Below are 27202 nucleotides of genomic sequence, written 5' to 3'. Positions count from 1 at the left end.
AATGCGATGATGCATGCGTTTGTGAGAGCAATGTTCACTGCGATGGTGTGTGCGACTCTGGCTGAATTGGTGCATGCGATATGAGAGCGATGGTGAATGCGACGGTCAGTGGATGGTGAGTGGAATGGTGAGAGCGATGGTGAGTGCGATGTTGAGGTAGTAGGTGAGAATGATGGTGAGAGCGATTGTCAGTAAGATGTTGAGTGTGATGGTGAGAGTGATGCTGAGTGTGTTGGTGACAGTGATGGTGAGTGAGATGGTGTTAGTCATGCTGAGCCCGATGCTGAGAGTGGTGGTGAGGGTAATGGTGATAGTGATGGTGAGTGTGATTGTGAGAGCGATGGTGAGTGTGATGGTGACAGCAATGGTGAGAGGGATGGTGAGTGTGACGGTGAGTGTGAGGGTGAGAGCGATGGTGAATGCGATGCTGAGTGCGATGATAAGTGCAATGGTGACAGTGACGTTGAGAGTTATGGTGAGAGATGGTGAGTGCGATGTTGAGTGCGATGGTGAGAACGATGGTGAGAGCGATTGTGAGTGCGATAGTGAGTGCGATGTTGAGAGCTATGGTCAGAACGATGGTAAGATTGATGGAGAGTGTGATGGTAAATACGATCTTTAACACAATGGTGAGTGCAATGGAGAGTGCCATGGTGTGTGCGATAGTGCAGGCATTGATGAGAGCCATGGTGAGAGCGATGGTGATTGAGATGGTGAGAGTGATGGTGAGTGCGATGTTGAGTGTGATGGTGAGAGTGATAGTGCCTGAGATGGTGCACACGATAGTGTGTGCCATGGTGTGGGCAATGGGGCCTGTGATGGGAAGTGCAACGGGGATTGTGACAGTGAAACAAATGGTGAGAGCAATGTTGACTGCTATGGTGAGTGCGAGGGTGATTGTGATTGTGATTGCAATGGTGTGTGTTATGGAAAGTGCAATCCTGAGGTGATAGTGAGAATGATCTTGAGAGTGATGGTGAGTGCAATTTTGAGTGTTGTGATTGTGCATGCACTGGTGAGTGCGATGGTGAGAGCGATGATGAGTGTGATGGTGCATGCAATGGTGAGTGTGATGATGAGTGCGATGGTGGGAGCCACGGTGAGTGCAATGGTGAGAGCGATGGTGAGAGCGATGGTGCATGCGATGAGAGTGATGGTGAGTTTGATGGTCAGTGTACTGGTGAGTGCAAGTGTGAGATTGATGGTGAGTGTGAGGGTGAGTATGAGGGTGAGAGAAATGGTGAGTGTGAGGGTGAGTGTGATGGTACATCCAATTGTGAGTGTGATGGTGAGTGCAATGGTGGGAGCGATAGAGAATGCCATGGTACAAGGGATGATGAGTGCGATGGTACGTGTGATGGTGAGTGTGATGGTGATTCAGATGGTGAGAATGATAGTGAGAATGATGGTGAATGCGATGGTGACTGCGATGGTGCGTGTGATGGTGCATGTGATGGTGGGAATGATGGAAAGTGCGATGGTAAGTGCAATGGAGACAGTGATGGTGAGACCGATGGTGAAAGTGATTGTGAGTGCAAAGGTTTGTGTGATGGTGAGAGATTTTGAGAGCGATGGTGAGTGCGATGGTGAGTGCAATGGTGAGTGTGATGGTGTGTGTGATGGTGAGTGCAATGATGATAGCGATGCTGAGAGTAATGTTAAGAGCGATGGTGAATGTGATGATGAGTGCGATGGTGGCAGCAATGCTGAGAGTGATGGTGAGTGTGATGGTGAGTGCGATGGTGAGAGCGATGATGAGTGCGAGGGTGAGAGCAATGTTGAGTGTGATAGTGAGATCGATGGCGACTGCAAGGGTTAGTGCGTTGGTGAGAATGATTGTGAGAGCGATGATGAGGCATTGGTGAGAGCGATAGTTTGTGCTATGCTGAGTGCAATGGTGAGAGCGATCTTGAGAGCGATGGTGAGTGCGATGATGAGTGCAATGCTGAGAGCTATGGTGAGTGTGATCGTGAGAGCGATGCTGCATGCGATGGCCCGTGTGATGGTGAGTGTGATGGTGAGTGTGATGGTGAGAGCAATGCTGCATGCGATGGTCTGTGTGATGGTGAGTGTGATGGTGAGTGTGATGGTGAGAGCGATGATGAGCGTGATGGTGAGTGCGATGGTGAGAGCGATGGTGAGTTCAAGGGTGATAGCGATGGTGAATGTGATCATGAGAGCGATGGTGAGTGCAATGGTGCATGCCATGGTGAGACTGATGGTGAGAGCAATGATGAGTGTGATGGTAAGAGTGATGGTGAGAGTGATGATGAATGCGACGGTGAGTGCAGTGGTGAGTGTGATTCTGTGTGCAACAGTGTGCACGATGGTTCATGTGATGGTGATTGGGATGGTGAGAGTGAGCGTGAGAGCGAAAGTGCATGCAATGGTGCCTGCACTGATGAGAGTGATGGTGAAAGTGATTGTGAGTGCGAAGGTGCCTGTGATACTGAGTGCGATGGTGTGTTAGATGGTGAGAATGATGGTGAGAGTGAAGGTGCATGCGATGTTGCATGAAATGGTAAGAGCGATGGAGAGTGCGATGGTCAGTGTGAAGGAGACAGCGATGGTGAGAGTAATGGTGAAAGCGATTGTGATTGCGAAGGTGCGTGTGATGGTGTGTGTGATGATAAGTGCAATGGTAAGAGTGATGGTGAGTGTGACGGTGGGTGTAATGGTGAGAGTGACAGTGAGAGCAATGGCGATTATGACGGTGAGTGTGACGGTGAGAGAGATGGTGAGAACAAAGCTGACTGCGATGTTGAGTGAGACGGTGAGTCAGATAGTGAGAATGATGGTGACTGCCATGGTGAGTGCGATGGTGAGTGCGATGATGAGTGTGATGGTGAGAGCAATAGTGAGAGTGATGGTGAGTGTGATGGTGACAGCAATGCTGCATGCGATGGTCTGTGTGATGTTGAGTGCGATGGTGTGTGTGACGATGAGAGCGATGATGAGAGCAATGGTGAGTGCAATGTTGAGTGTGATGGTGAGAGCGATGTTGAAAGCGATGGAGAATCGAGGATGAATGCAATGGTGACAGCGATGATGAGTGTGAGGGTGAGATCAATGTTGACTGCGATGGTGAGATCAATGGACACTCCGAAGGTGAGTGCGATGGTGACAGCGATGGTGAGAGTGATGGTGAGTGCGATGTTGAGAGCTATGCTGAGAGTGATGGTGAGAGCGATCTTGAGAGTGATGGTGAGGCCATGGTGAGAGCGATGGTGAGTGCAATGCTGAGTGCGATGGTGAGTGCAATGATGAGAGCGATGCTGAGTGTGATGGTGAGAGCGATCTGGAGAGCGATGGTGAGTGCGATGCTGAGTGCGATGCTGACTTTGATGGTGACAGTGATGCTGCGTGCGATGGTCTGCGTGATGGTAAGAGCGATGGTGAGTGCAATGGTGAGAGCGATGGAGAGTGCAATGGTGAGGGCTACATTGAATGCGATGGTGAGTGTGATGGTGAGAGCGATGGTGAGTGTGAAGATGTGAGCTATGGTGAGTGTGATTGTGTGTGAGATGTTGAGTGTGTTGGTGCATATAATGGTGAGAGTTATGGTCAGTGCGATGTTGTGTGCGATGGTGAGTGTGATGTATGTGATGATGAGTGTGGTGGTGCCTATGATGGTGAGAGCAATAGTGAGGGTGATGGTGAGTTCGATGGTGAGTCTGATGTTGATAACGATGGTGAGAGTGATAATGAGTGTGATGTTGTGAGCGATGGTGCATGCGATGATGTGAGGGATGGTGAGTGCGATGTTGAGTTCAATGCTGAGAGTGATAGTGCTTGCGATGTTACATGTGACAGTATGTGGCATGGTGCATGCAACCGTGTGTGACACACTGAGTGCAACAGTGAGTGAGATGGTGAGAGCAAAGATAAGTGCAATGGAGAGTGTGAGGGTGAGAATGATGGTGCATGCAATGTTGTGTGCGATGGAGAATGCGATGCAGAGTGCGATGATCGGACGATCATGAGAGCAATAGTGAGTGCGATGATGAGTGTGATGGTGAGAGCGATGGTGAGAGCGCTGGTGAGAGTGATGGTGTGTGTGATGGTGAGAGCGATGGTGAGTGTGATGTTAAGTGGTATGGTGAGAGTGATAGTGCATGTGACAGTGTGCCTGACAGTGTGTGCCGTGGTGCATACAATGTTGTGTGCGATGATGAATGCAATGGGTAGTGCGAACGTGAGAGCAACAGTGAGTGCAACAATGACTACCACAGAGAGTGTGAGGGTGAGAGCCATGTTGCGTGCAATGGTGCATGCAATGGAGAGTGCGATGCCTATTGCAATGGTGAGAGCTATCTTTAGTGTGATGGTGAGCTCGATGGTGAGTGCGATGGTGAGAGAGATGGTGAGATCAATGGTTAGTGTGATTATGAGAATGATGTTTAAAGTGATTGTGAGTCTGAAGGTGTGTGCAATGGTGAGTGCGATGGTGAGTCAGATGGTTAGTGTGATGGTGACAACAATGGTGAGAGCAATGGTGAGTGCGATGGTGAGAGCAAAGTTAAGTGCTAGTGTGACTGTGACCATGAGGGTGAGAGTGATAGCAATGGTGCATGGAATGGTGAGTGTGATGGTATGTGCGATGTTGAATGCAACGGTGAGGGCCATGTTGCTTGTGATGGTGATTTAGATGGTGATTGAGATGGTGAGAGCAATGGTGAGTGCGATCTTGAGTGCGATAGTGAGCGATGGTGAGTGTGATGTTGAATACGATGCTCACAGCGATGGTGAGTGCAATGGAGAGAAAGATGATGAGTGTGATGGTGAGAGCAAGGTGAGTACAATGGTGATGGTGATGGTGAGTGCGATGTGTGCGATGGTGCAAGTGATGGTGAGTGTGATGGTGAGAGCAATGGTGAGAGTGATGGTGAGTGAGATGGTGAGAGTGATGGTGAGTGCAATGTTGAGTGCTATGGTGAGTGATTATGCATGTGATGGTTCACGTGATAGTGTGTGCCACGTTGTGCATGACGGTGCCTGTAATGGGGAGTACAATGGGGAGAGTGATTGTGAAAGCAACAGTGAGTGCAATGGTGACTATGACAGTGAGTGTGACAGGGATTGTGATGGTGCGTGCAATGAGGCATGCTATTGAGAGTGCGATGCTGAAAGCAATTGTGAGTGTGAAGATGCATGTGATTGTGAGTGTGATGGTGATTCAGTTGGTGAGAATGATGGTGAGAGAGATGGTGAGTGAGAAGGTGAGTGCTATGGTGCGAGCAAAGGTGAGAGCGATGGAGAGTGTGATGGTGAGTGCGATGGTGAGAGCGATTGTGACAGTGTAGTTATGTTAGATAGTGGGTGCGATGATTAGAGCAATGGAGATCGATGGTGAGAGAGATGGTGAGCATGATGGTGAGAGCGATGATGAGTATGATGGTGAGAGGAATGGTGAGTGTGATGGTGTGAACGCTGGTGAGTACGATGGGGAGAAAGATAGTGAGAGCGATGGTCAGTGTTATGAATAGAGTGATGGTGCTTGCGTTGTTGAGTGTGATGCTGAGAGTGATAGTGTGTGCGACAGTGTGTGCAATAGTGTGCCACAGTGCGTGCAGCGCTGTGTGCCACGGTGAGTGCAACGGTGAGTGCGATCGTGAGACCAAAGGTAAGTGCGACATTGTCTTCGATGGGGAGTGTGAGGGTGAGAGCAATGGTGCATGCGAAGGTGAGTGTGATGGTGCGTACAATGGTGATTTCGATGGTTAGAGTGATGGTAAGTGCCAAGGTGAGTTCAATGGTAAGCGCGATGGTGGGAGTGATGGTGAGTGCAATGGTAAATACGATGTTTAGAGCGATGGTGAGTGCGTTGTTGAGAGCAATGGTGAGTGCAATGCCTAGTGCAATGATGAGTGCAATGGTGCATGCTATGGTGCGAGCAATGGTGAGTGTGTTGGTGAGAGCAATGGTGAGAGCAATGGTGAGAATGATGGTGACTGTGATGTTGAGTGCTATGGTGAGAGTGATAGTGCATGTGACGGTGCGCATCATAGTGTGTGCCACGGTGTGCACGATGATGAGAACGATGGTCAGTGCAATGACGACTGCGATGGTGTGTGCAATGGTGAATGTGATGGTGCCAACAAAGGTGAGAGCGATGGTGAGTTCGATGTTGAGTCAGATGTTAGCAATGGTGAGAGCAATGTTGAGTGCGATAATGAGTGCGATGTAGAGAGCGATGGTGAGTGCAATGGTGAGAGCGAAGGTGAGTACAATGGTGAGAGTAATGGTGATTATAAGGCTGAGTGCGATGGTGAGAGCTATGGTGTGTGCAATGGTTCATGCAAAGGTGAATGAGAAGTTACATGCAATGGTGAGTGTGATGGTGCGTACAATGGTAACAGTGATGGTTAGTGTGATGGTGCATTAGATGGTGAATGCGATGGTGCGTGCAATGATGAATGCGATGGTGAGAGCGATGGTGAGTGATATGGTGAGTGTGATGGTGAGAGTGATGGTGAGATCATTGGTGAGAGCAATGGTGAAAGTGATTTTGAATGCAAAGGTGTGTGTGCTGGTACGTGCAATGGAGAGTGGGATGGTGAGTGAAATTGTGAGAGTGAACTTGAGAGTGATGTTGAGTGTGATGGTGAGTGCAACGGTGAGAGCACTGGTGATCGTGATGGTTCGTGCATTGGTGAGTGCGATGGTGAGGGCTACGTTGAGAGCGATGTTGAGTGCAATGGTGAGTGCAATGGTGAGAATGATGGTGAGTGTGAAGATGCAAGCGATGGTGAGTGTGATTGTGCGTGCAATGTTGAGTGTGTTGGTGCGTATGATGGTGAGCGTGATGGTCAGTGCATTGGTGCACACGATGGTGAGTGCGATGCTGTGTGCAATGATGAGTGTGATGGTGCCTACGATGGTGAGAGTGATAGTGAGAGTGACGGTGAGTTCGATATGTATGACGGTATGTGTGACGGTGAGTGCAACGGGTAGTGTGACACTGAGAGCAATGGTGTTTGTGACGGTGAGTGTGAGGGTGAGAATGATGCTGCGTGCAATGGTGTGTGCAATACTGAGAGCAACAGTAAGAGCTATGGTGAGTACGATGGTGAATACAATGTTTAGCGCTATGGTGAGTGTGATATTGAGTGCGATGGTGTGTGCAATTGTACAGGTGATCGTGCAGGCAATGGTGAGAGCGATGGTGATTTAGATGGTGTGAGAGTGATGGTGACTGTGATGTTGAGTGCTATGGTGAGAGTGATAGTGTGTGGAATGATGCATGCGATAGTGTGTGCTTTGATGCAGGTGATGGTGTGTGTGATGTGGAGTGCAATGGGGAGTAAGATGGTGAAAGCAACGGCGAGTGCGACAGTGACTGCAATGGTGAGTGAGAGGGTGATTCCGATGGAGATTGAGATGGTGCGTGTGATGGACAGTGCAATCGTGTGGCAATGGTGAGAGTGATCTTGAGAGCGACGGTGAGTACAATTGTGAGTGTGATGATGAGAGCGATGTTGAGTGCAATGGGGAAAGCGATTGTGTGTGTGAAGGTGCATGTGATGGTGAGTGCGATGGTGAGTCAGATGCTGAGAATGACGGTGACAGTGGGGTGAGTGCAATGGTGTGTGCGATATTGCAAACGTTGGTGAGTGCGATGGTGAGAGCGATGGTGAGTTCGGTTGTGAGTGTGATGGTGAGTGCGATGTTGAGAGCCATGGTGACAGTGAAGGTGAGTGCAATGCTAAGAGTAATCCTGAGTGTGAAAATGAGTTTGTGGGTGACAGATATCGTGAGTGAGATGGTGTAAGTGATGCTGAGAGTGGTGGTGAGGGCGATGATGATAGTGATTGTCAGTGTGATTGTGAGAGCGATAGTGAGAGTGATGGTGAGTGTGATGGTTGATAAGATGTTCAGAACGATGGTGAGTTCAATAGAAGAGAGATGGTGTGTGCAATGGTGCGAGCGATGGTGAGTGTGATGGTGAGAGCGATGGTGAGAGCCATGGTGAGTGAGATGATGAGAGTGATGTTGAGCACAATGTTGAGTGCTATGGTGAGAGTGATAGTGCGTGCGAAGGTGCACGCATTAGTGTGTGCCATGTTGTGGGTGATGGGGCATGCAATGGGGTGTTCAATGGGGAGTGTGATGGTGAAAGCAATGGTGAGTGTGATGCTGACTGTGACAGTGAGTGCAATGGTGAGAGCAATGGTGAGTGTGATGTTGAGTGCTATGGTGAGAGTGATAGTGCATGTGAGGGTGCACACAGTAGTGTGTGCCATGTTGCAGGTGATGGGGCATGCAATGGGGTGTTCAATGGGGAGCGCAACGGTAAAAGCAGTGGTGAGTGTGATGTTGACTGTGACGGTGAGTGCGATGGTGAGAGCGATTGTGAATGTGAAGATGCTTGTGATGGTGAGTGCGATGGCGAGTCAGATGGTGAGAATGATGGTGACAGTGATGGTCTGTGGGATGGTGCATGCGATGATGAGAGCAATGGAGAGTTGATGGTGACAGTGATGGTGAGAGCCATGGTGAAAGCGATTGTGATTGCAAAGGTGCGTGCGATGGTGCATGTGATGGAGAATGCGATGCAGAGTGCAATGGTTACAGCGATCTTGAGAGAGATGGTTGGTGCGATGGTGAGTGCAATTGTGAGAGCGATGCTGAGTGCCATGGTGAGTGTGATGGTGTGTGCGATGGTCACTGCAATGGGGATTACGATGATGAGAGCGATGGTAAGTGTGATGGAGAGAGTGATGGTGAGTGCAATGGTGACAGTGATGATGAGTACGATGGTGAGTGTGATGATGAGTGCGATGGCATGTACCATGGTGAGTATGATGGTGAGAGCGATGGTGTGTGCAATGGTGAGAATGATGTTGAGTGGGATGTTGAGTGCGATGTGGAGAGTTATATTGTGTGCAACGGTGCATGCAATAGTGTGTTCCCAAGTGCATGTGATGCTGCGTGCGATGATGAGTACAACAGCGAGTGTGACAGTGAGAGCAAAGGTGAGTGTGATGGTGACTGCGATGGAGAGTGTGAGGATGAGAGTGATGGTGCATTGAATGGTGAGTGTGATGATGCGTGTGATGGTGAATGCGATGGTGAGGACTGCCGGGGACCAGCCCCAGCAGAACAGGTTTCTCCCAAAGGGGAGACGGAGTCGGCGTGGACAGAACGCAAGACACCTCAGAGGATGCAAGGATCTGCCAATTTATTGTTACAATTCTGAAGCTTTTTATACTGTGAGGCAATCTCACTTTCAATCTTAACATTCTAGTTCTCATACCAAAGCCACAAAATAAAGGTACACAACAGTAAAACCAAAAGTCATTTACATCAAAAGATTATATCAGCAGGTTAGGCAGGTTTTATGATCAGGTAATCCTCTTATCTCCTGTGGTCTCTTTCATCCCCTGTGGTTAGGTATATCTTGGTCACATCTAGGTCTGGAATTCTGTTTGCGGTTTCTTCACCTTTCTTAAAAGCAGATGTTCTTGTATTTGCACATTCTATTCAATCAGGCCATTAATCAAGGTACAAACTTAAGTACATTCTTCTCTTAACAATTACAAACCCAAAACTTAAGCACATTCTTCTCTTAACAATTACAAACCCAAAACTTAAGTACATTCTTCTCTTAACAATTACAAACCCAAAACTTAAGTACATTCTTCTCTTAACAATTACAAACCCAAAACTTAAGTACATTCTTCTCTTAACAATTACAAACCCAAAACTTAAGCACATTCTTCTCTTAACAATTACAAACCCAAAACTTAAGCATATTCTTCTCTTAACAATTACAAACCCAAAACTTAAGTACATTCTTCTCTTAACAATTACAAACCCAAAACTTAAGTACATTCTTCTCTTAACAATTACAAACCCAAAACTTAAACACATTCTTCTCTTAACAATTACAAACCCATACAGTAATAAAAATTCTCTCCCACAGGCTTTACACGTTCACCGTTATCCTTCAGACATCGCACATTTTTCCTTATAATTATTTGGGAGGCTTTGGGGGTGGACATTCTACCTTAAACCTATTAGCAAATTCCTTTGCAAAATACTTACAATATATAATTTGTCCTTTATAAGCATTTCTGTACAAAGAGCAATGTAACTTGTATAAGCTTGCCATGTAGCCTACTTCATCCAGCTTTGAATACACCCAACGTAGCATAAATCCTCCTCGCCACCTTACCCAAATATTTCCCAGCATATCTACTACTCCCCAGGGGGGCCATAGTTCATCTAGCTTTTCTTCTAACGTAAGCTCTTGCCACACAAATGCTCCTGTTGTGTTTCCCTGCACCCAATGTCCTGGCCTGGGAGTGGGGATTTCGGGTGTAGTCATTGGGGGAGCCGGAGTCTTTTTTGGTTTTACCCTAAGTTGGGGTTTTTCCTTAAACCCTCCGTCGGCACTGGGGATATTTCCTAACATTAATAGTAATCCTATAAAAATCACTTTAAGCAAAACCAGGGGAAAACAAGGGGAACCACACAGAGGAGAGCTTTGCTTCTCCATATTTGTACCTGATAGTACCAGCTTTGCTAGGCACTATGGGTCTCGTCCGTGCTGAGACTCAAAGGCACTTCTTATGCGGCTCCCGACAGAGGACCATGTTGCATGCGATGGTGATTGAGATGGTGAGAGCGATTGTGAGAGCGATGGTGAGTGCGATGGTGAGTGTGATGATGCATGCGATGATGTGAGTGACAGTCAGTGCGATGTTACATGTGATAGTGAGGGCGATGGTGCGTGCGATGATGAGAACGATGCTGAATGTGATAGTAAGTGCAATGGTGAGTGCGATAGTGAGAACAATGATGGCAGCAATGGTGAATGTGATGGTGAGAGCAATAGTGAGAGGGATGGAGAGTGCAACGGTCAGTGTGATGATGAGAGCGATGGTGATAGCAATGGTGTGAGCGATGGTAGGTGTGATGGTGAGTTCGATGGTGAGTGCAGTTGTGAGTGTGATGGTAAATGCGATGTGGAGAGTGATGGTGAGAGCGACAGTGAGTGTGATGTTGAGTGTGATAGTGAGAGCAATGTTGAGAGCAATAGTGAGTGCAATGGTGAGTGAGATGTTGAGAGCCTTGATGAGAGCGATGGTGAGTGCGATGGTGATTACAATGGTGAGTGTAATGGTGAGAGTGATGGTGTGAGTTATGTTGAGTGCTATTTTGAGTACAATGCTGAGAGCAATGGTGAGTGTGAGCGTGAGAGGATGGTGCATGCAATTTTGCATGTGATGGTGCGTGCGATGGGGAGAGCAATGGTGATTACCATGGTGAGGTTGATGGTGAGAGCGAAGGTGAGTGTGAAGGTGACTGCAAATCTGAGAGCGATGGTGAGAATGATGGTGAGTGCTATGGTGATTGCGATGGTGTGTGCAATGATGAGGGCAATGGTCAATGTCATGGTGAATATGGTGTTTAGAGTGATGGTGAGTGCAATAGAGAGAGTGATGGTGAGTGCGATTTTGAGTGTGATGCTGCGTGTGATGCTGCAAGCGATGGTGAGTGTGATGGTTAAAGCGATGGTTAGTGTGATGTTGAATGCGATGTTGAAAGTGATGGTGAGTGTGATGGTGAGTGTGATGGTGCGTGCAATTTTGAGTGCAATGATGCGTGAAATGGTGTGATGGTGCGAGCGATGGTCCATGTGATGGAGAGTGTGATGGTGAGTCAGATTCTAAGAATGATGGTGACAGTGAGGGTGAGTGCGATGGTGTGTGCGATAGTGCAAATGATGGTGAGAGTGATGGTGAGAGTGATGGTGAGCGCCATAGTGTGTGAGATGCTGAGAGCGATGGTGATGTCGGTTGTGAGTGTGATGGTGAGTGCGATGTTGAGAGCCACGGTGACAATGAAGGTGAATGCGATGCTGAGATTAATCCTGAGTGTGAAAATGAGTTTGTTGATGACAGATATCGTGAGTGAGATGGTGTAAGTGATGCAGAGAGCGATGCTGAGAGTAGTGGGTAGGGCGATGATGATAGTGATTGTCAGTGTAATTGTGAGAACGATAGTGAGTGTGATGGTTGAGAGCGATGTTGAGAGGGATGGTGAGTGCAATGGTGAGTCTGATAGTGAGTGCCATGGTGAGTGCGATGTTGAGAGTGATGGTGAATGTGATGGTTAATAAGATGTTCAGAACAATGGTGAGCGCAATGGAAGAGGTGGTGTGTTCAATGGTGTGAGCGATGGTGAGTGTGATGGTGAGAGCGATGGTGAGAGCCATGGTGAGTGAGATGATGAGAGTGATGTTGAGTGCAATGTTGAGTGCTGTGGTGAGAGAGATAGTGCATGCGAAGTTGCACGCAATAGTGTGTGCCATGCTGCGTGTGACAGGGCGTGTGATGGGGTGTTCAATGGGGAGTGTGACGGTGAAAGCAATGGTGAGTGCGATGTTGACTGCGACGGTGAGTGCGATGGTGAGAGCAATGGTGAAAGCGATTGTGAGTGCGAAGATACGTGTGATGGTGAGTGCAATGGTGAGAATGATGGTGACTATGTTGGTGAGAGTGATGGTGAGTGTGATGGTGAGCGTGTTGGTGCATGCGATGGCACGAGCGATGGTGGGTGCGACGTTGAGAGTGATGGTGAGCGTGATGGTGTGTGCAATGGTGAGAGTGATGGTGAGAGCGATGGTGAGTACGATGGTGTGAGTGATGGTGAGTGGGATGTTGAGTGCAATGCTGAGAATGATAGTGCGTGCGACAGTGCATGCAACATTGTGTGCCATGGTGCATACAATGCTCTGTGTGATGGTCTGTGCAATGGTGAGTGCAATGGTGAGAGCAAACTTGAATGTCATGGTGACTGTGACAGTGAGTGTGAAGGTGAGGGCGATGGTGCATGGAATGGTGAGCACAATGGTGCATATGATGGTGAAGGCCATGTTGTGTGCAATGGTGATTGAGATGGTGAGAATGATGGTGAGTGCAATGCTGAGTGCGATGGTGAATACGATGTTCAGAGTGATGGTGAGTGCAATGCAGGGAGAGATGGTGAGAGTGACAGTGTCAATGACATTCAGCGCAATGGTGAGTGTGATGAAGACAGCGATGGTGAGTGAGATGATGAGAGTGATGGTGAGTGCAATGTTGAGTGCTATGGTGAAAGTGATAGTATGTGCAAAAGTGCACAAGATAGTGTGTGCCATGGTGCAGGCAATGGTGCATGTGATGGGGAGTGCCTTGGGGGGTGCGATGGTGAAAGCAACAGTGAGTTCGATGGTGACTGCTACAGTGAGTGCAAGGGACAATGTTGTGGTGCGTGCCACAGTGCATGCTATGAAGAGTGCGATGCTGAGTGCAATGGTGAGAGAGGTCATGAGAGCGATGGTGAGTGCGATTGTGATTGCGATGGTGAGAGCCATGATGAGAATGATGGTGAGTGCAAAGGTGAAAGCGATTATGAGTGTGAAGGTGCGTATGATGAGTGTGATGTTGAGTCAGATGGTAAGAATGATTGTGAGAGATGGGGAGTGCAAAGGTGAGTTCGAATATGCGTGCAATGGTGAGAGCGATGGTGAGTTCGATGGTGAGTGCGTTGGGGAAAGTGATGGTAAGTTCGATGGTGAATAATATGTTCAGAGTGATGGTGATTGCAATGGACAGAGAGGTAGTGAGTGCGATGTTGAGTGCAATCGTGTGTGCGATGGTACGAGCGATGGTGAGTGTGATGGTGAGAGCGATGTTGAAAGCGAAGATGAGTGAGGTGATGAGAGTGATGGCGAGTGCAATGTTGAGTGTTATGATGACAGTTATGTGTTTGATGGTGTGTGTGATAGTGTGTGCCATGTTGCGGGGAACGGTGCGGGTGATGGAGAGTGCAATGGGGAGTGCGATGCTGAAAGCAATGGTGAGTCCGATGTTGACTGCGAAGGTGAGTGCGATATAGAGAGCGATGTTGAAAGCAATTGTGAGTGTGAAGGTGCGTGCATTTGTGAGTGCAATGGTGAGTAAGATGGTGAGAATGATGGTGAAAGTGATGGTGCATGCGACAGTGAGAGCGATGGAGAGTGCATTAGTGAAAGCAATGGTGATTGCAATGGTGCATGTGATGGTGTGTGCACTGATACATGCGATGGTGAGAGCGATGATGAAAGCGATGTTCAGAACGATGCTGAATTCGATGGTGAGAGCGATTGTGAGTGCCATGGTGTGTGAGATGTTGAAAGCAATTGTGAGTTTGGTTGTGAGTGTGATGGTGAGTGCGATGTTGAGAACCACAGTGACAGTGAAGGTGAGCACAATGCTGAGAGTAATCCTGAGTGTGAAAATGAGTTTGTTGACAACAGATATCATGAGTGAGATGGTGTAAGTTATGCAGAGAGTGATGTTGAGAGTGGTGGTGAGGGCACAATGATAGTGATTGTGAGTGTGATTGTGAGAGTGATACTGAGTGTGATGGTGAAAGCAATGGTGACAGGGATGGTGAGTGCATAGGTGAGTCCAATAGTGAGTGTGATGGTGAGTACGATGTTGCGAGCGATGGTGAGTGTGATGGTTAATAAGATGTTCAGAATGATGGTGAGTGTGATGGTTAATAAGATGTTCAGAATGATGGTGAGTGCAATGGAGAGAGAGATGGTGTGTGTGATGGTGAAAGCAATGGTGAGTCCAATGGTGAGTGTGATGTTGAGTGCAATGGTGCATGTGATGGTGCGAGTGATGGTGAGAGCCATTGTGAGTGAGATGATGAGAGATGTTGAGTGCAATGTTGAGTGCTATGGTGAGAATGATAGTGCGTGCGAAGGTGCATGCAATAGTGTGTGCCATGTTGTGGGTGATGGGGCGTGCAATGTGGTGTTCAATAAGGAGTGCCACGGTGAAAGCAATGGTGAGTGCGATGTTGACTGTGACAGTGAGTGTGATGGTGAGAGCGATGGTGAAAGCGATTGTGAGTGCAAAGGTGATTGTGATGGTGAGTGCGATGGTGAATACAATGTTTAGAACAATGATGAGTGCCATTTTGAGTGAAATATTCCATGCGAGGATGCGAGCCATGCAATGAGTGAGTGTGATGGTGAGAGCGATGGTGAGAGAGATGGAGGATGAGATGTTGACAGTGAAGGTGAATGCAATGGTCAGTGAGATGGTCAGTGCAATGTTGACAGTGATGGTGAAAGCGATTGTAAGTGGGAAGTTAGGTGGATGTCGTGTGCGATAGTGAGAGTGATGTTGCGTGTGATGGGGACTGCGATGGGGAGTGCAGTGGTCAGTGTGATGGTCAGTGCGATGGTGACTGCGATTTTGAGTGTGATGGTGAGAGCGCTGCTGAGATTGACGGTGAATGCAATGTTGAGAGGCTTGGTGAGAGCTATGGTGAGTGCTATGTTGATTACGATGGTGAGTGAGATTCTTTGAGTGATGGTGAGTGTGATTTTGAGTGCAATGCTGAGAGCAATGGTGAGTGCGATGGTGCATGCGATGGTGAGAGTGATGATGAATACAATGGTCAGTGTGATGGTGTGTGCGATGGTGATAGCGATGGTGATAGCAATGGTTAGTGTGATGGTGCATGCGATGGTGAGAGCAATGGTGAATGCAATGGTCAGTGCAATGGTGTGTGCGATGGTGATAGCGATGATGAGATCGATGGTGAGTGTGATGGTGAATGCAATGGTGAGTACATTGCTGAGAGCAATGGTTAGTGTGATGGTGAGTGTGATAGTGAGTGTGATGCTTAGAGTGATAGTGAGTGTGAAGGTGCATGTGACAGTGAGTGCGATGGTGAATGTGACGTTGAGAGTGACGCTGACCATGCATGGGAATGTGATTGTGAGTGTGATGATGAGAGCAATGGTGAGTGTGACGTTGAGGTAGTAAGTGAGAATGATGGTGAGAGAGATTGTGAGTGAGATGTTGAGTGTAATGGTGAGAGGGATGCTGAGTGTGATGATGAGTGTGTTGGCGACAGTGATTGTGAGTGATATGGTGTTAATGATTCTGAGAGTGATGCTGAGAGTGGTAGTGAGGGTGATGTTGATAGTGATGGTGAGTGTGATTGTGAGAGCGATGGTGAGTGTGATGGTGAGAGCAATAGTGAGAGGGATGGAGAATGCAATGGTCAGTGTGATGATGAGAGCAATAGTGAATGCGATGTTGAGTGCGATGATCAGTGCGATGGTGACAGCGATGATGAGAGTGATGGTGAGAGAGATGGTGAGTGCGATGTTGAGTGCGATAGTGAGAATGATGGTGAAAGCGATGATGAGTGCGATGGTGAGTGTGATGTTGAGAGCTATGGTGAGGTCGATGGTGAGTATGTTGCTGAGGGTGATAGTGAGTGCGATGGTGAGTGTGATGGTGCATGCAATGGTGTGAGCGATGGTGGGTGTGATGTTGACAGTGATGGTGAGAGCGATGATGAGTGGGATGTTGAGTGCCATGCTGAGAGTGATAGTGCGTGTGACGATGCATGCAGCAGTGTGTGCCACAGTGCATGCGATGCTCTGTGCAATGGTCTGTGCAATGGTCAGTGCGATGGTGAGTGCAAACCTGAGTGCCATGGTGACTGCGATGGTGAGTGTGAAGGTGAGAGCGATGGTACATGGAATGGTGAGCACTATGGTGCATGCGATGGTGTGGGCCATGTTGTGTGCAATGGTGATTGAGATGGTGAGAGCAATGGTGAGAGCGATGGTGAGTGCGATGGTGAATATGATGTTCAGAGTGATGGTGAGTGCAATGGAGGGAGAGATGGTGAGAACAACTTTCAGCACAATGCTGAGTGTGATGAAGAAAGCGATGGTGAGAGGGATGGAGAGTGCGATGGTGAGTGCGATGATGAGAGTGATGGTGAATACGACGTTGAGTGAGATGGTGACAGCGATGTTGAGAGTGATGGTAAGAGAGATGGTGAGTGCAATTGTGAGTGCAATGTTGAGAGAAATGGTGAGTGTGATGGGGAAAGCGATTGTGAGTGTGAACGTTCCTGTGATGGTGAGTGCGATGGTGAGTCAGATGCTGAGAATGATGGTGACAGTGAGGGTGAGTGTGATGTTGTGTGCGATGGTATGAACGATGGTGACTGTGTTGGGGAGAGCGATGGTGAGAGTGATGCTGAGAGCGATGGTGAGTGCGATGGTAAATACAATGTTTAGGGCAATGGTGAGTGCAATGGAGACAGCGATGGTGAGTGCAATTGTGATGATGCATGCGATGATGCGAGTGATGGTGAGTTTGTTGGTGAGAGCGATGTTGAGAGCAATTGTGTGTGTGATGGTGAGAGTGATGGTGAATAGGATGGTCAGTGCGCTGGTGACAGCAATGGTGAAAGTGATTGTAAGTGGGAAGGTAGGTGTGATGGTGAGTGTGATGGTGAGTGCAATGGTGAGTGTGATGGTCAGTGCGATGGTGAGAGCGATGATGAGTGTGATGGTGAGAATGATGGTGAGTGCGATGAGAGCGATGGTGAGTGTGATGATGAGTGCGATGGTGCGTGTGATGGTGAGTGCGATTTTGAGTGTGATGGTGCTTGCACTGCTGAGAGCGATGGTGAGTGTGATATTGTGAGCCTTTTTGAGAGCTATGGTGAGTGCTATGGTGATTACGATGGTGAGTGTGATGCTTTGAGTGATGGTGAGTGCGATTTTGAGTGCAATGTTGAGAGCAATGGTGAGTGAGATGGTGAGGGTGATGGTGAGTGTGATGTTGAGATGATGGTACGTGCAAATGTGCATGCAATGGTGCATGTGATGGGGAGATCGATGGTGACTGCAATGGTGAGGGTGACCGTGAGAGCGATGGCAAGGGTGACGGTGAGTGTGAATATGAGAGCGACGCTGAGAGTGATGGTGAGTGCAATGATGATTGCGATGGTGCGTGTGATGGTGAGGGCGATTGTGAGTGTGATGGTGAGATCGGTGGTGAATTCAATGTTGAATATGATGGTGAGTGCGATGTTGAGTGTGATGGTGCATGCCATATTACAAGTGATGGTGAGTGCGATGGTGAGACTGATGGTGAGAGTGATGATGAGTGTAATGGTAAGAGTGATGGTGAGAGTGATGGTGACTGTGATGGTGATTGTGATGGTGAGTGAGATGGTGAGTGAGACAGTGAGTGCAACAGTGAGAGCGATGGTGCGTACAATGGTACGTGTGATTGTGAGAGCGATGGTGAGTGTGACGGTGAGAATGATAATGAGAGGGATGGAGAGTACAATGGTCAGTGAGTGCGATGATGAGAGAGCTAGTGAATGCGATGTTGAGTGCGATGATCAGTGTGATGGTGACAGAAATGCTGAGAGCATTGGTGAGAGAGATGGTGAGTGCAATGTTGAGTGAGATGGTGGGAACGATGGTGAGATGATTTTGAGTGCGATTGTGAGTGTGATGTTGAGAGCGATGGTGAGGTCGATGGTGAGAGTGATGGTGAGATCGATGGTGAGTATGTTAGTGAGAGCGATGGTGAGTGAGATGGTGAGTGTGATGGTGCATGCGATAGTGCGAGTGATGGTAGGTGTGATGTTGAGAGTGATGGTGAGAGCGATGGTGTGTGCAATAGTGTGTGCCACAGTGCATGCGATGCTCTGTGCAATGGTCTGTACAACGGTGAGTGCAATGATGAGAGCAAGCTTGAGTGCCCTGGTGACTGCAACTGTGAGTGTGAAGGTGAGAGCGATGGTGCGTGGAATGATGAGTGTGACAGTAAGTGCGACGGTGAGAGTAATGGTGCTTTTGATGGTACGTGTGATGGTGAAGTGAGGCTGCATGTGATGGACCATGTGATTTGGGGTGTCATTGTGAGAGCGATGATGAGAGTGATGGTGAGTGCAATGGTGGGTGCGATGTGTGTGAAAATGAGTGCGATGGTGAGAGCGATGGTACATGCGATGGTGCGAATGATGATGAGTGCGATGGTGAGAGCCATGCTGAGAGCGATGGTGACTGCAATGGTGAATATAATGTTTAGAGTGATGATGAGTGCAATGGAGAGAGCAATAGTGAGTGCAATTTTGAGTGTGATGGTGCATGCGATGGTGTGAGCGATGGTGAGTGTGATGATGAGAGCGATGGTGAGTACGATGTTGAATGCGATGGTGAGTGCAATGGTGAGAGCATTGTTGCATGCGATGGTGAGTGTAATGGTGGGAGCGATGAGTGTGATGATGAGAGTGGTGGTGAGGGCGATGGTGATAGAGATGGTGAGTGTGATTGTGAGTACGACGGTAAGTGCAATTGTGAAAGCGATGGTGAATGCGATGGTGAGTGCGATGGTCACTGCAATGGTGACAGTGATGGCGAGAGCGATGGTGAGAGAGACGGTGAGTGTGGTGGTGAGTGCAATTTTGACAGTGAAGGTGAGTGCGTTGGTGAGAGCTATTGTGAGTGTGATGGTGAGAGCAATGGTGAGTACGATGCTGAGAGCGATGGTGAGTACGATTGTGCATTTCATGTTGCGAGCGATGGTGAGTGCGATGGTGACACTGATGGAGACAGCGATTATGAGTGTGATGGTAAGAATGATGGTGAGTGCGATGGTGAGAGAGATTGTGAGTCCGATGGTGATTGCGATGGCGAGTTCGATGGTGAGAGTGATTTTGAGTGCGATGATGAATGAAATGGTAAGCACAATGCTGAGTGTGATGGAGGTTGTGATGGTGAGTGTGAGAATGATAATGCATGTGATGGTGAGTGCAATGGTGCATGGGATGGTGTGACTGTGAGTGCAATGGTGAGAGCGATGGTGTGTACGATGGTACGTATGATTGTGAGTGTGATGTTCCATGTGATGGTGAGTGCGATGGTGAGTGTGATGGTGAGAGCGATAATGAGAGTGATGGAGAGTGCGATGGGGAGAGCGATGGGGAGTGTGAGGGTGAGTGTGATGGTGAGTGCGCTGTTGAGAGCAATGGTGAGTGCAATGGTGAGTGCAATGCTGCATGCGATGGTCTATGTGATGGTGAGTGTGATGGTAAGCATGATGTTGAGAGCAAAGATGAGAGCGATGGTGAGTGCGATGTTTAATGCGATTTTGAGAGTGATGGTTAGAGTGATGGTGAGTGTGATGTTGAGAGCGATGGTGAGAGTGATGGTGAGTGCGAGGGTAGGAGAGATTTTGAGTGCAAGGTTGTGAGCAATGGTGAGTGCGACGGTGAGTGAGATGGTGTGTGCGATGGTGCATTTCATGTTGCGAGTGATGGTGAGTGCGATGGTGACACTGATGGAGACAGCGATTATGAGTGTGATGGTAAGAGTGATGGTGAGAGTGATGGTGAGAGTGATTGTGAATCCAATGGTGATTGCGATGGTGAGTTCAATGGCGAGAGCGATAGTGAGAGCTATTTTGAGTGCGATGATGAATGAAATGGTGAGCTCGATGCTGAGTGTGATAGAGATTGTGATGGTGAGTGTGAGGGTGAGAATGATAATGTGTGCAACAGTGAGTGCAATGGTGCATGGGACGGTGAGTGTGACGGTGAGAGCGAAGGTGCTTACGATGGTACGTGTGATGGTGAGTGTAATGTTCCATGTGATGATGAGTTCGACAGTGAGTGTGATGGTGAGAGCGATAATAAGAGTGACGGTGATTGTGATGATGAGTGTGAGGGTAAGTGCGATGGTGAGTGCACTGTTGAGTGCAATGGTGAATGCAATGGTGAGTGCGATGGTGCATGCCATGTTGCGAGCAATGGTGAGTGCAATGGTGAGACACATGGTTTGACTGATTGTGAGTCCGATGGTGAGTTCGATGGTGAGAGCAATGGTGAGTGTGATTGTGATTGTGAGTGTCATGGTGAGAGTGATAGTGTATGCAACAGTGAGTGTGGTGGTGCATGAGATTGTGAGTGCGACAGTGAGTGCGACGGTGAGAGGGATGGTGTGTGAGATGGTGAGTGTGACAGTGAGAATGATAGTGTGTACGATGGAATCTGTGATAGTGAGAGTGATGGTGTGTGTGATGCTGTGAGCGATGATGATTGCAATGGTGAGGGTGACAGTGAGAGCAACGGTGAGTGCGACCGTGAGTACAACATTGAGAGAGACTTTGAGAACAACAGTGAGAGTGACGGTGAGTACGATGGTGCGTGTGATCGTGAGCGCGATGGTCAGTGTGTTGGTGAGAATGATGGTGAATGTGATGTTGAGAGCGATGGTGAGTGTGATGGTGTGTGCAATGTTGAGTGTGATGGTGCGTGCGATGGTGCTTGCAATGGTGAGAGCGATCGAGAGTGCATTGGTGAAAGTGATGGTGATTGCAATGGTGTGTGCGATGGTGCATGCGCTGATGCATGTGATGGTGAGAGCGATGATGAATACGATGGTGTGATGGTGACCATGATGTTGAGTGCGATGGTGCGAGCGATGGTGAGTGTGATGGTGAGAGCAATGGTGAGAGCCATTGTGAGTGAGATGATGAGAGTGATGTTGAGTGCAATGTTGAGTGCTATGGTGAGAGTGATAGTGCATGCAAAGGTGCATGCAATAGTGTATGCCATGTTGCGGGTGACAGGGCATGCGATGGGGTGTTCAATGGGGAGTGTGATGGTGAAAGCGACGCTGAGTGCGATGTTGACTGTGATGGTGAGTGGAATGGTGAGAGCGATGGTGTAAACGATCATGAGTGCGAAGATGCGTGTGATGATGAGTGCGATGGTGCATGAGATGGTGAGTGAGACAGTGACTGCAACAGTGAGAGCGATGGTGTGTACAATGGTACATGTGATGTTGCGAGCGATGATCCATGTGATGGTGAGTGAGATGTTGAGTGTAATGGTGACAGTCATGGTGAAGTGATGCTACATGTAATGGTCCATGTGATGGTGAGTGCGATGGTGAGCATTATGGTGAGTGCAATGGAGAGAGCTATGGTGATTGCAATGGTGAGACTGATGGTGAGAAGGATGATGAGTGTGATGGTGAGTGCGATAGTGATGGTGTGAGCAATTTTGAGTCCGATGGTGATTTTGATGGTAAGTTCGATGGTGAGAGCCATGGTAAGAGCGATTTTGAGTGCAATGATGAATGTGACAGTGAGTGCGAGGGTGAGAGCGATGCTGAGAGTGATGGTAAGAGCAATGGCGTCTGTGATGCTGAGAGGGATAGTGCGTGTATTGGTGAATGCAACAGTGTGTGCCACGGTGCATGTGATGGTGTGTGAGATGGTGAGTGTGACAGTGAGTGCAACTGTGTGGGCAAAGGTGAGTGCGATGGTGAGTGTGAGGGTGAGAGTGGTGGTGTCTGAGATGGTGCACACGATAGAGAATGTGTTGCTGAGTGAGAAGTTGAGAGCAATGGTGAGAGTGAATGTGACTGCGATGGTGAGTGCAATGGTAGGTCAGATGATGAGAATGATGGTGACAGTGATGGTGTGTGCGATGTTGCATACAATGTTGAGAGCAATGGTGAAAGTGATTGTGATTGCAAAGGTGCATGCGATGGTGCATGGGATGGAGAGTGCGATGCTGAGTGCAATGGTGAGAGCGATGGTGAGTGTGATGGTGGGTGCAATGATGAGTGTGATTTTGAGAGCGATGTTGAGTGCCTCAGTGAGTGCGATGGTGGGTGGGATGTGAGAACAATGTTGAGAGTGATGGTGAGTGTGGTGTAGAGAACTATGGTGAGTTCGATGGTGAGAGTGATGGTGAGTGCGATGATGCATGTGATGATGTAAGCAATGGTCAGTGCGATGGTATGTGCGATGGTGAGTGTGATGGTGTGTGCGATGATGAGAGGGATGCTGAATGCGATGGTCAGTGTGATAGTGAGTGATGATGGGAGCAATGGTGAGTGTGATGGTGAGTGAGATGTTGAGAGCGATGGTGAGAGCGACAGTGAGTGTGATGTTGACTGTGATAGTGAGAGCAATTTTGAGAGTGATGGTGAGTGCAACGGTGATTGAGATATTGAGAGCCTTGGTGAGAGCGATGGTGAGTGTGAAGGTCATTACAATGTTGAGTGCAATGGTGACAGTGATGGTGTGAGTTATGGTGATTGTGATTTTGAGTGCGATGCTGAGAGCAATGGTGAGTGAAATGGTGAGGGAGATCGTGAGAGGATGGTGTGTGCAATTGTGCATGCAATGGTGCATGCGATGGGGAGAGCGATGGTGATTGCCATGGTGAGGGTGATGGTGAGAGCGAAGGTGAGTGCAATGGTGAGTGTGAATTTGAGAGCGACAGTGAGAATGAAGGTGAGTGCTATGGTGATTGTGAAGGTGTGTACGATGGTGAGAGCAATGGTCAGTGTGATGGTGAGAGCGATGGTGAGTGCAATGGTGAATACGACGTTTAGAGTGATGGTGAGTGCGATGGAGAGAGCCATGGTGAGTGTGATGCTGCATGCAATGCTGCGAGCAATGGTGAGTGTGATGGTTAAAGCGATGGTGAATACGATGTTCAGAGCGATGGTGAGTACAATGCAGGGAGATGGTGAGAGTGATAGCATCAACGACGTTCAGCGCGATGGTGAGTGTGATGAAGAGAGCGATGGTGAGTGAGATGATGAGAGTTATGATGAGTGCAATGTTGAGTGCTATGGTGAGAGTGATAGTGTGTGCCATGGTGCGGGTGATGGTGTGTGTGATGGGGAGTGCCTTGGGGAGTGCAACGGTGAAAGCAATGGTGAGTGCGATGGTGACTGCTACAGTGAGTGCGAGGGAGAATGTGGTGGTGCATGCCATGGTGCATGCTATGGAGAGTGCGATGCTGAATGCAATGGTGAGAGAGGTCATGAGAGTGATGGTGAGTGCGATTGTGATTGCGATGGTGAGAGCCATGATGAGAACGATGGTGAGTGCAAAGGTGAAAGTGATTATGAGTGTGAAGGTGTGTGTGATGATGAGTGCGATGTTGAGTCAGATGGTGAGAATGATTGTGAGACATGGGGAGTGCAAAGGTGAGTGCAAACGTGCATGCGATGGTGAGAACGATGGTGAGAGCGATGATGAGTTCAATGGTGAGTGCGATGGGGAAAGCGATGGTGAGTTCAATGGTGAAAAAATGTTCAGAGCGATGGTGATTGCAATGGAGACAGCGGTAGTGAGGGCGATGGTGAGTGCAATTGTGTGTCCAATGGTGAGTGTGATGTTGAGTGCAATCATGCATGCGATGGTACGAGCGATGGTGAGTGTGATGTTGAGAGCGATGTTGAAAGCGATGTTGAGTGAGATGATGAGAGTGATGGTGAGTGCAATGTTGAGTGCTATGATGACAGTGATGTGTTTGACGGTGTGTGTGATAGTGTTTGTCATGTTGCAGGTGACAATGCGGGCAACGGGGAGTGCAATGGGGAGTGTGATGGTGAAAGGAACGGTGAGTCCGATGTTGACTGCAATGGTGAGTGCAATAGTGAGAGCGATGTTGAAAGCGATTGTGAGTGCAAAGGTGCATGCATTTGTGAGTGCGATGGTAAGAAGGTGAGAATGAGGGTGAAAGTGATGGTGTGTGTGCTGGTGCATGCATTGGTGAGAGCGATGGAGAGTGCGTTGGTGAAAGTCATGGTGACTGCAATGGTGCGTGTGATGGTGCGTGCACTGATGCATGTGATGGTGAGACCAATGGTGAATGCGATGGTCAGAACGATGCTGATCTTGATGGTAAGAGTGATAGTGAGAGCGATGGTGAGATCGATGGTGAGAGCGATGGTGAGCGCCATGGTGTGTGAGATGTTGAGAGCGATGGTGAGTTCAGTTGTGAGTGTGATGGTGAGTGCGATGTTGAGAGCCATGGTGACAGTGAAGTTGAGTGTGATGGTGAGAGTAATCCTGAGTGTGAAAATGAGTTTGTTGGTGACAGATATCATGAGTGAGATGGTGTAAGTTATGCAGAGAGCGGTGCTGAGAGTGGTGGTGAGAGTGATGATGATAGTGATGGTCAGTGTGATTGTGAGAGCAATAGTGAGTGTGATGCTGAGAGCGAGGGTGAGAGGGATGGTGAGTGGGATGGTGAGTCCGATAGTGAGTGCGATTGTGAGTGTGATGTTGAGAGCGATGGTGAGTGCGATGGTTAATAAGATGTTCAGAACGATGATGAGTGCTGACTCACTCCTCGAGCAGAGCGACTTCATGTACGAGGTGTTCGACGTATTCAAAGCAGAGTGTTTTCTCATGGCAGGTCACATGTGGGCCATGACAAAGACTTCCTGCGAACTTTGGACTCACCGGAAATAGGGTCTAGAGGTTGCTCATGGGCTCTGGAAACGTAGTTCTCCTCAAGGAAAGTGCAGTGGGTTGCGCATCATTTGGCACGCACAGAGGGCCTCCAAGGAACTGACCAATGGGCCTCGACGTTGCTCAGCCAGCCCACAGGGGCCTGGGGGTACTCAGTGACTTTGGAGGGAAAATGATGCATACCCGAGAGGCCTAGGTGTCCTCAAAAAGGTATTTCCTTTAAAATAAACAGAGCAGCGACTTAGTACTCATGGAAACTTCTGCATGCCTCCCTTTCTTCATGGCTACTGAGGGCCTAACCTGGAGGCCAGCTCTCACTTTGAGTTTCTCTTTAGATCTAGAGCGTGTCAGGCTGAACACCACCACAGTCAAGGAAGCACCTGCTCTAGACAGAGCAAACTCGTTTTCTTCCCAGAAGCCTAGTTACGGGGTAATATGCCTGTCAAAAGGAGGGAAATGTTAGGTAGCTTCAAGGCACCATGTGTGCATCCCTCAAAATGGGAAAGGAAGGCTAGTTCCAACAGGCCTCTGTTTCCATGGGCACACGCAGCACATATCCCTTTGGTTTCTCACAAGTCAAAAGAGACACAGTTTACACTGTGCTTCTTTCACTGAATCAATTTCTCGAAGTACCATGTCCCGCAGCACGCGAACTTCTCCACCAAAGCCCGCCCTTGGTACGCCTGTGGGCCTGTGGCTATTCAAAAGCCTGAAGTGCCCCAGGAAGAACAGTACTTCTATTGCAGCAAGAACGCAAACCGACATTCTCCTGGAGGCAGGGTGACTTCAGGCAGGAGGTCCTACATGGAATGCGAAGCCGAGCGTTGCTCTCAGTGCAGCTCAGACTTGGGCAATGCAGAAGACTTCGAGGGATGTGGAACGTGCCAGAACGGTGCTCGGGAACGTGAGTGAGTGCTGGGGAAATTAAGCTGCTCCAAAGAGAGTGCAGTGCTTTTCTTCACCCTCCTCATACACATAGAGTGGCTCCAAAGGGCTATGGGCCTGAATGTTATATATCAGACCCTGGGGTGCCTGTGGGTACACAGTGTTGTTGCTGGGAACAGGGTGCCCACGCGAGCCTCCTACGTGTCCAGAAAACTGTGCTGCCATGAAAGATATGCAGAGCAGAGGCCTCGGCCTCATGGAAACTGCTGCACGCCTCCGCTTCTGCACGGCAAATCAGGGCCCTACCACCAGGCACGTGTTCATGCTGGGTGTCCCGTTAGCAGCACAACACAGTAACACGCTTACTCTCTACTGGAGCAGAGCGACTTCAGGTACAAGGTCCTGGACGTATTCAAAGCAGAGGGTTTTCTCATGGCAGCTCACACATGGGCTCTGACAAGGACGTCCTGGGCACTTCGGACTCACCAGAAATGTGGTCTTGAGGATGTTCATGGACTCTGGAAACGTAGCTCTCCTCAAGGAACTTGCAGCGTGTTCCTGTCACTTGGCACACACAGAGAGCACTCGAGGGACCGACGAATGGGCTTCGACTTTGCTAAGCAGCCCCACAGGGGCCTGGAGGTACTCAGCGACCTTGGAGGGAAAATGATGCACACCCGAGGGGCCTAGGTGTTCTCACAAGGGTATTTCCTTTAATATAAAGCAGAGCAGCGACTTAGAACTCATGGAAACTGCTGCATGCCTCCCTCTCTGCACGGCTACTCAGGGCCTAAGCTGGAGGCCAGTTCTCACTTTGAGTTTCTCTTTAGCTCTAGAGCGTGTCAGGCTGAACCCCACCACAGCCAAGGAAGCACCTGCTCTAGACAGAGCAAACTCGTTTTCTTCCCAGAAGCCTAGTTACAGGGTTTATAGGCCTGTCAACAGGAGGGAAATGTTACGTAGCTTCAAGGCAGCATGTGTGCATCTGTCAAAATGGGAAAGGAAGGCTAGTTCCAACAGGCCTCTGTTTCCATGGGCAAACGCATCACATATCCCTGTGGTTTCTCACAAGTCAAAAGAGACCGAGTTTACACTGTGCTTCCTTCCCTGAATCAATTTCTTGAAGTACCGTGTCCTGCAGCATGCGAACTTCTCCACCAAAGACCGCCCTTGTTACGCCTGTGGGCCTGTTGCTATTCAAAAGCCTGAGG

The 27202-nt window shown here is 48.8% G+C and overlaps 3 protein-coding genes across 3 annotated transcripts; all 3 read right to left on the bottom strand.

The window, feature by feature from the left end:
* Positions 1 to 105: 105 nt before the first annotated feature.
* LOC136132527 (uncharacterized) lies at positions 106 to 1323 on the bottom strand. Its single transcript, XM_065889433.1, has 3 exons — positions 1014 to 1323; positions 614 to 813; positions 106 to 564 (listed from the first exon to the last, which is right to left on the bottom strand). Exons 1-3 carry the CDS (start codon positions 1321 to 1323, stop codon positions 106 to 108), a joined length of 969 nt encoding a protein of 322 aa, XP_065745505.1.
* A 1455-nt stretch (positions 1324 to 2778) lies between these two features.
* LOC136132525 (uncharacterized) lies at positions 2779 to 3823 on the bottom strand. The gene is made up of 3 exons (XM_065889432.1): positions 3236 to 3823; positions 3042 to 3191; positions 2779 to 2907 (listed from the first exon to the last, which is right to left on the bottom strand). Exons 1-3 carry the CDS (start codon positions 3821 to 3823, stop codon positions 2779 to 2781), a joined length of 867 nt encoding a protein of 288 aa, XP_065745504.1.
* A 17896-nt stretch (positions 3824 to 21719) lies between these two features.
* On the bottom strand, positions 21720 to 25003 carry LOC136132524 (uncharacterized). Its single transcript, XM_065889431.1, has 4 exons — positions 24394 to 25003; positions 24053 to 24265; positions 23354 to 23578; positions 21720 to 22249 (listed from the first exon to the last, which is right to left on the bottom strand). The coding sequence occupies exons 1-4, from the start codon at positions 25001 to 25003 to the stop codon at positions 21720 to 21722; spliced, it is 1578 nt and encodes a 525-aa protein (XP_065745503.1).
* Positions 25004 to 27202: the final 2199 nt, after the last annotated feature.

This window comes from Phocoena phocoena, chromosome 13 (assembly GCF_963924675.1).
Source record: "Phocoena phocoena chromosome 13, mPhoPho1.1, whole genome shotgun sequence".
Lineage (NCBI taxonomy): Eukaryota > Metazoa > Chordata > Mammalia > Artiodactyla > Phocoenidae > Phocoena > Phocoena phocoena.
The sequence above is the reverse complement of the archived record's forward strand: the minus strand, read 5'-3'. Positions and strand labels throughout refer to the sequence as shown.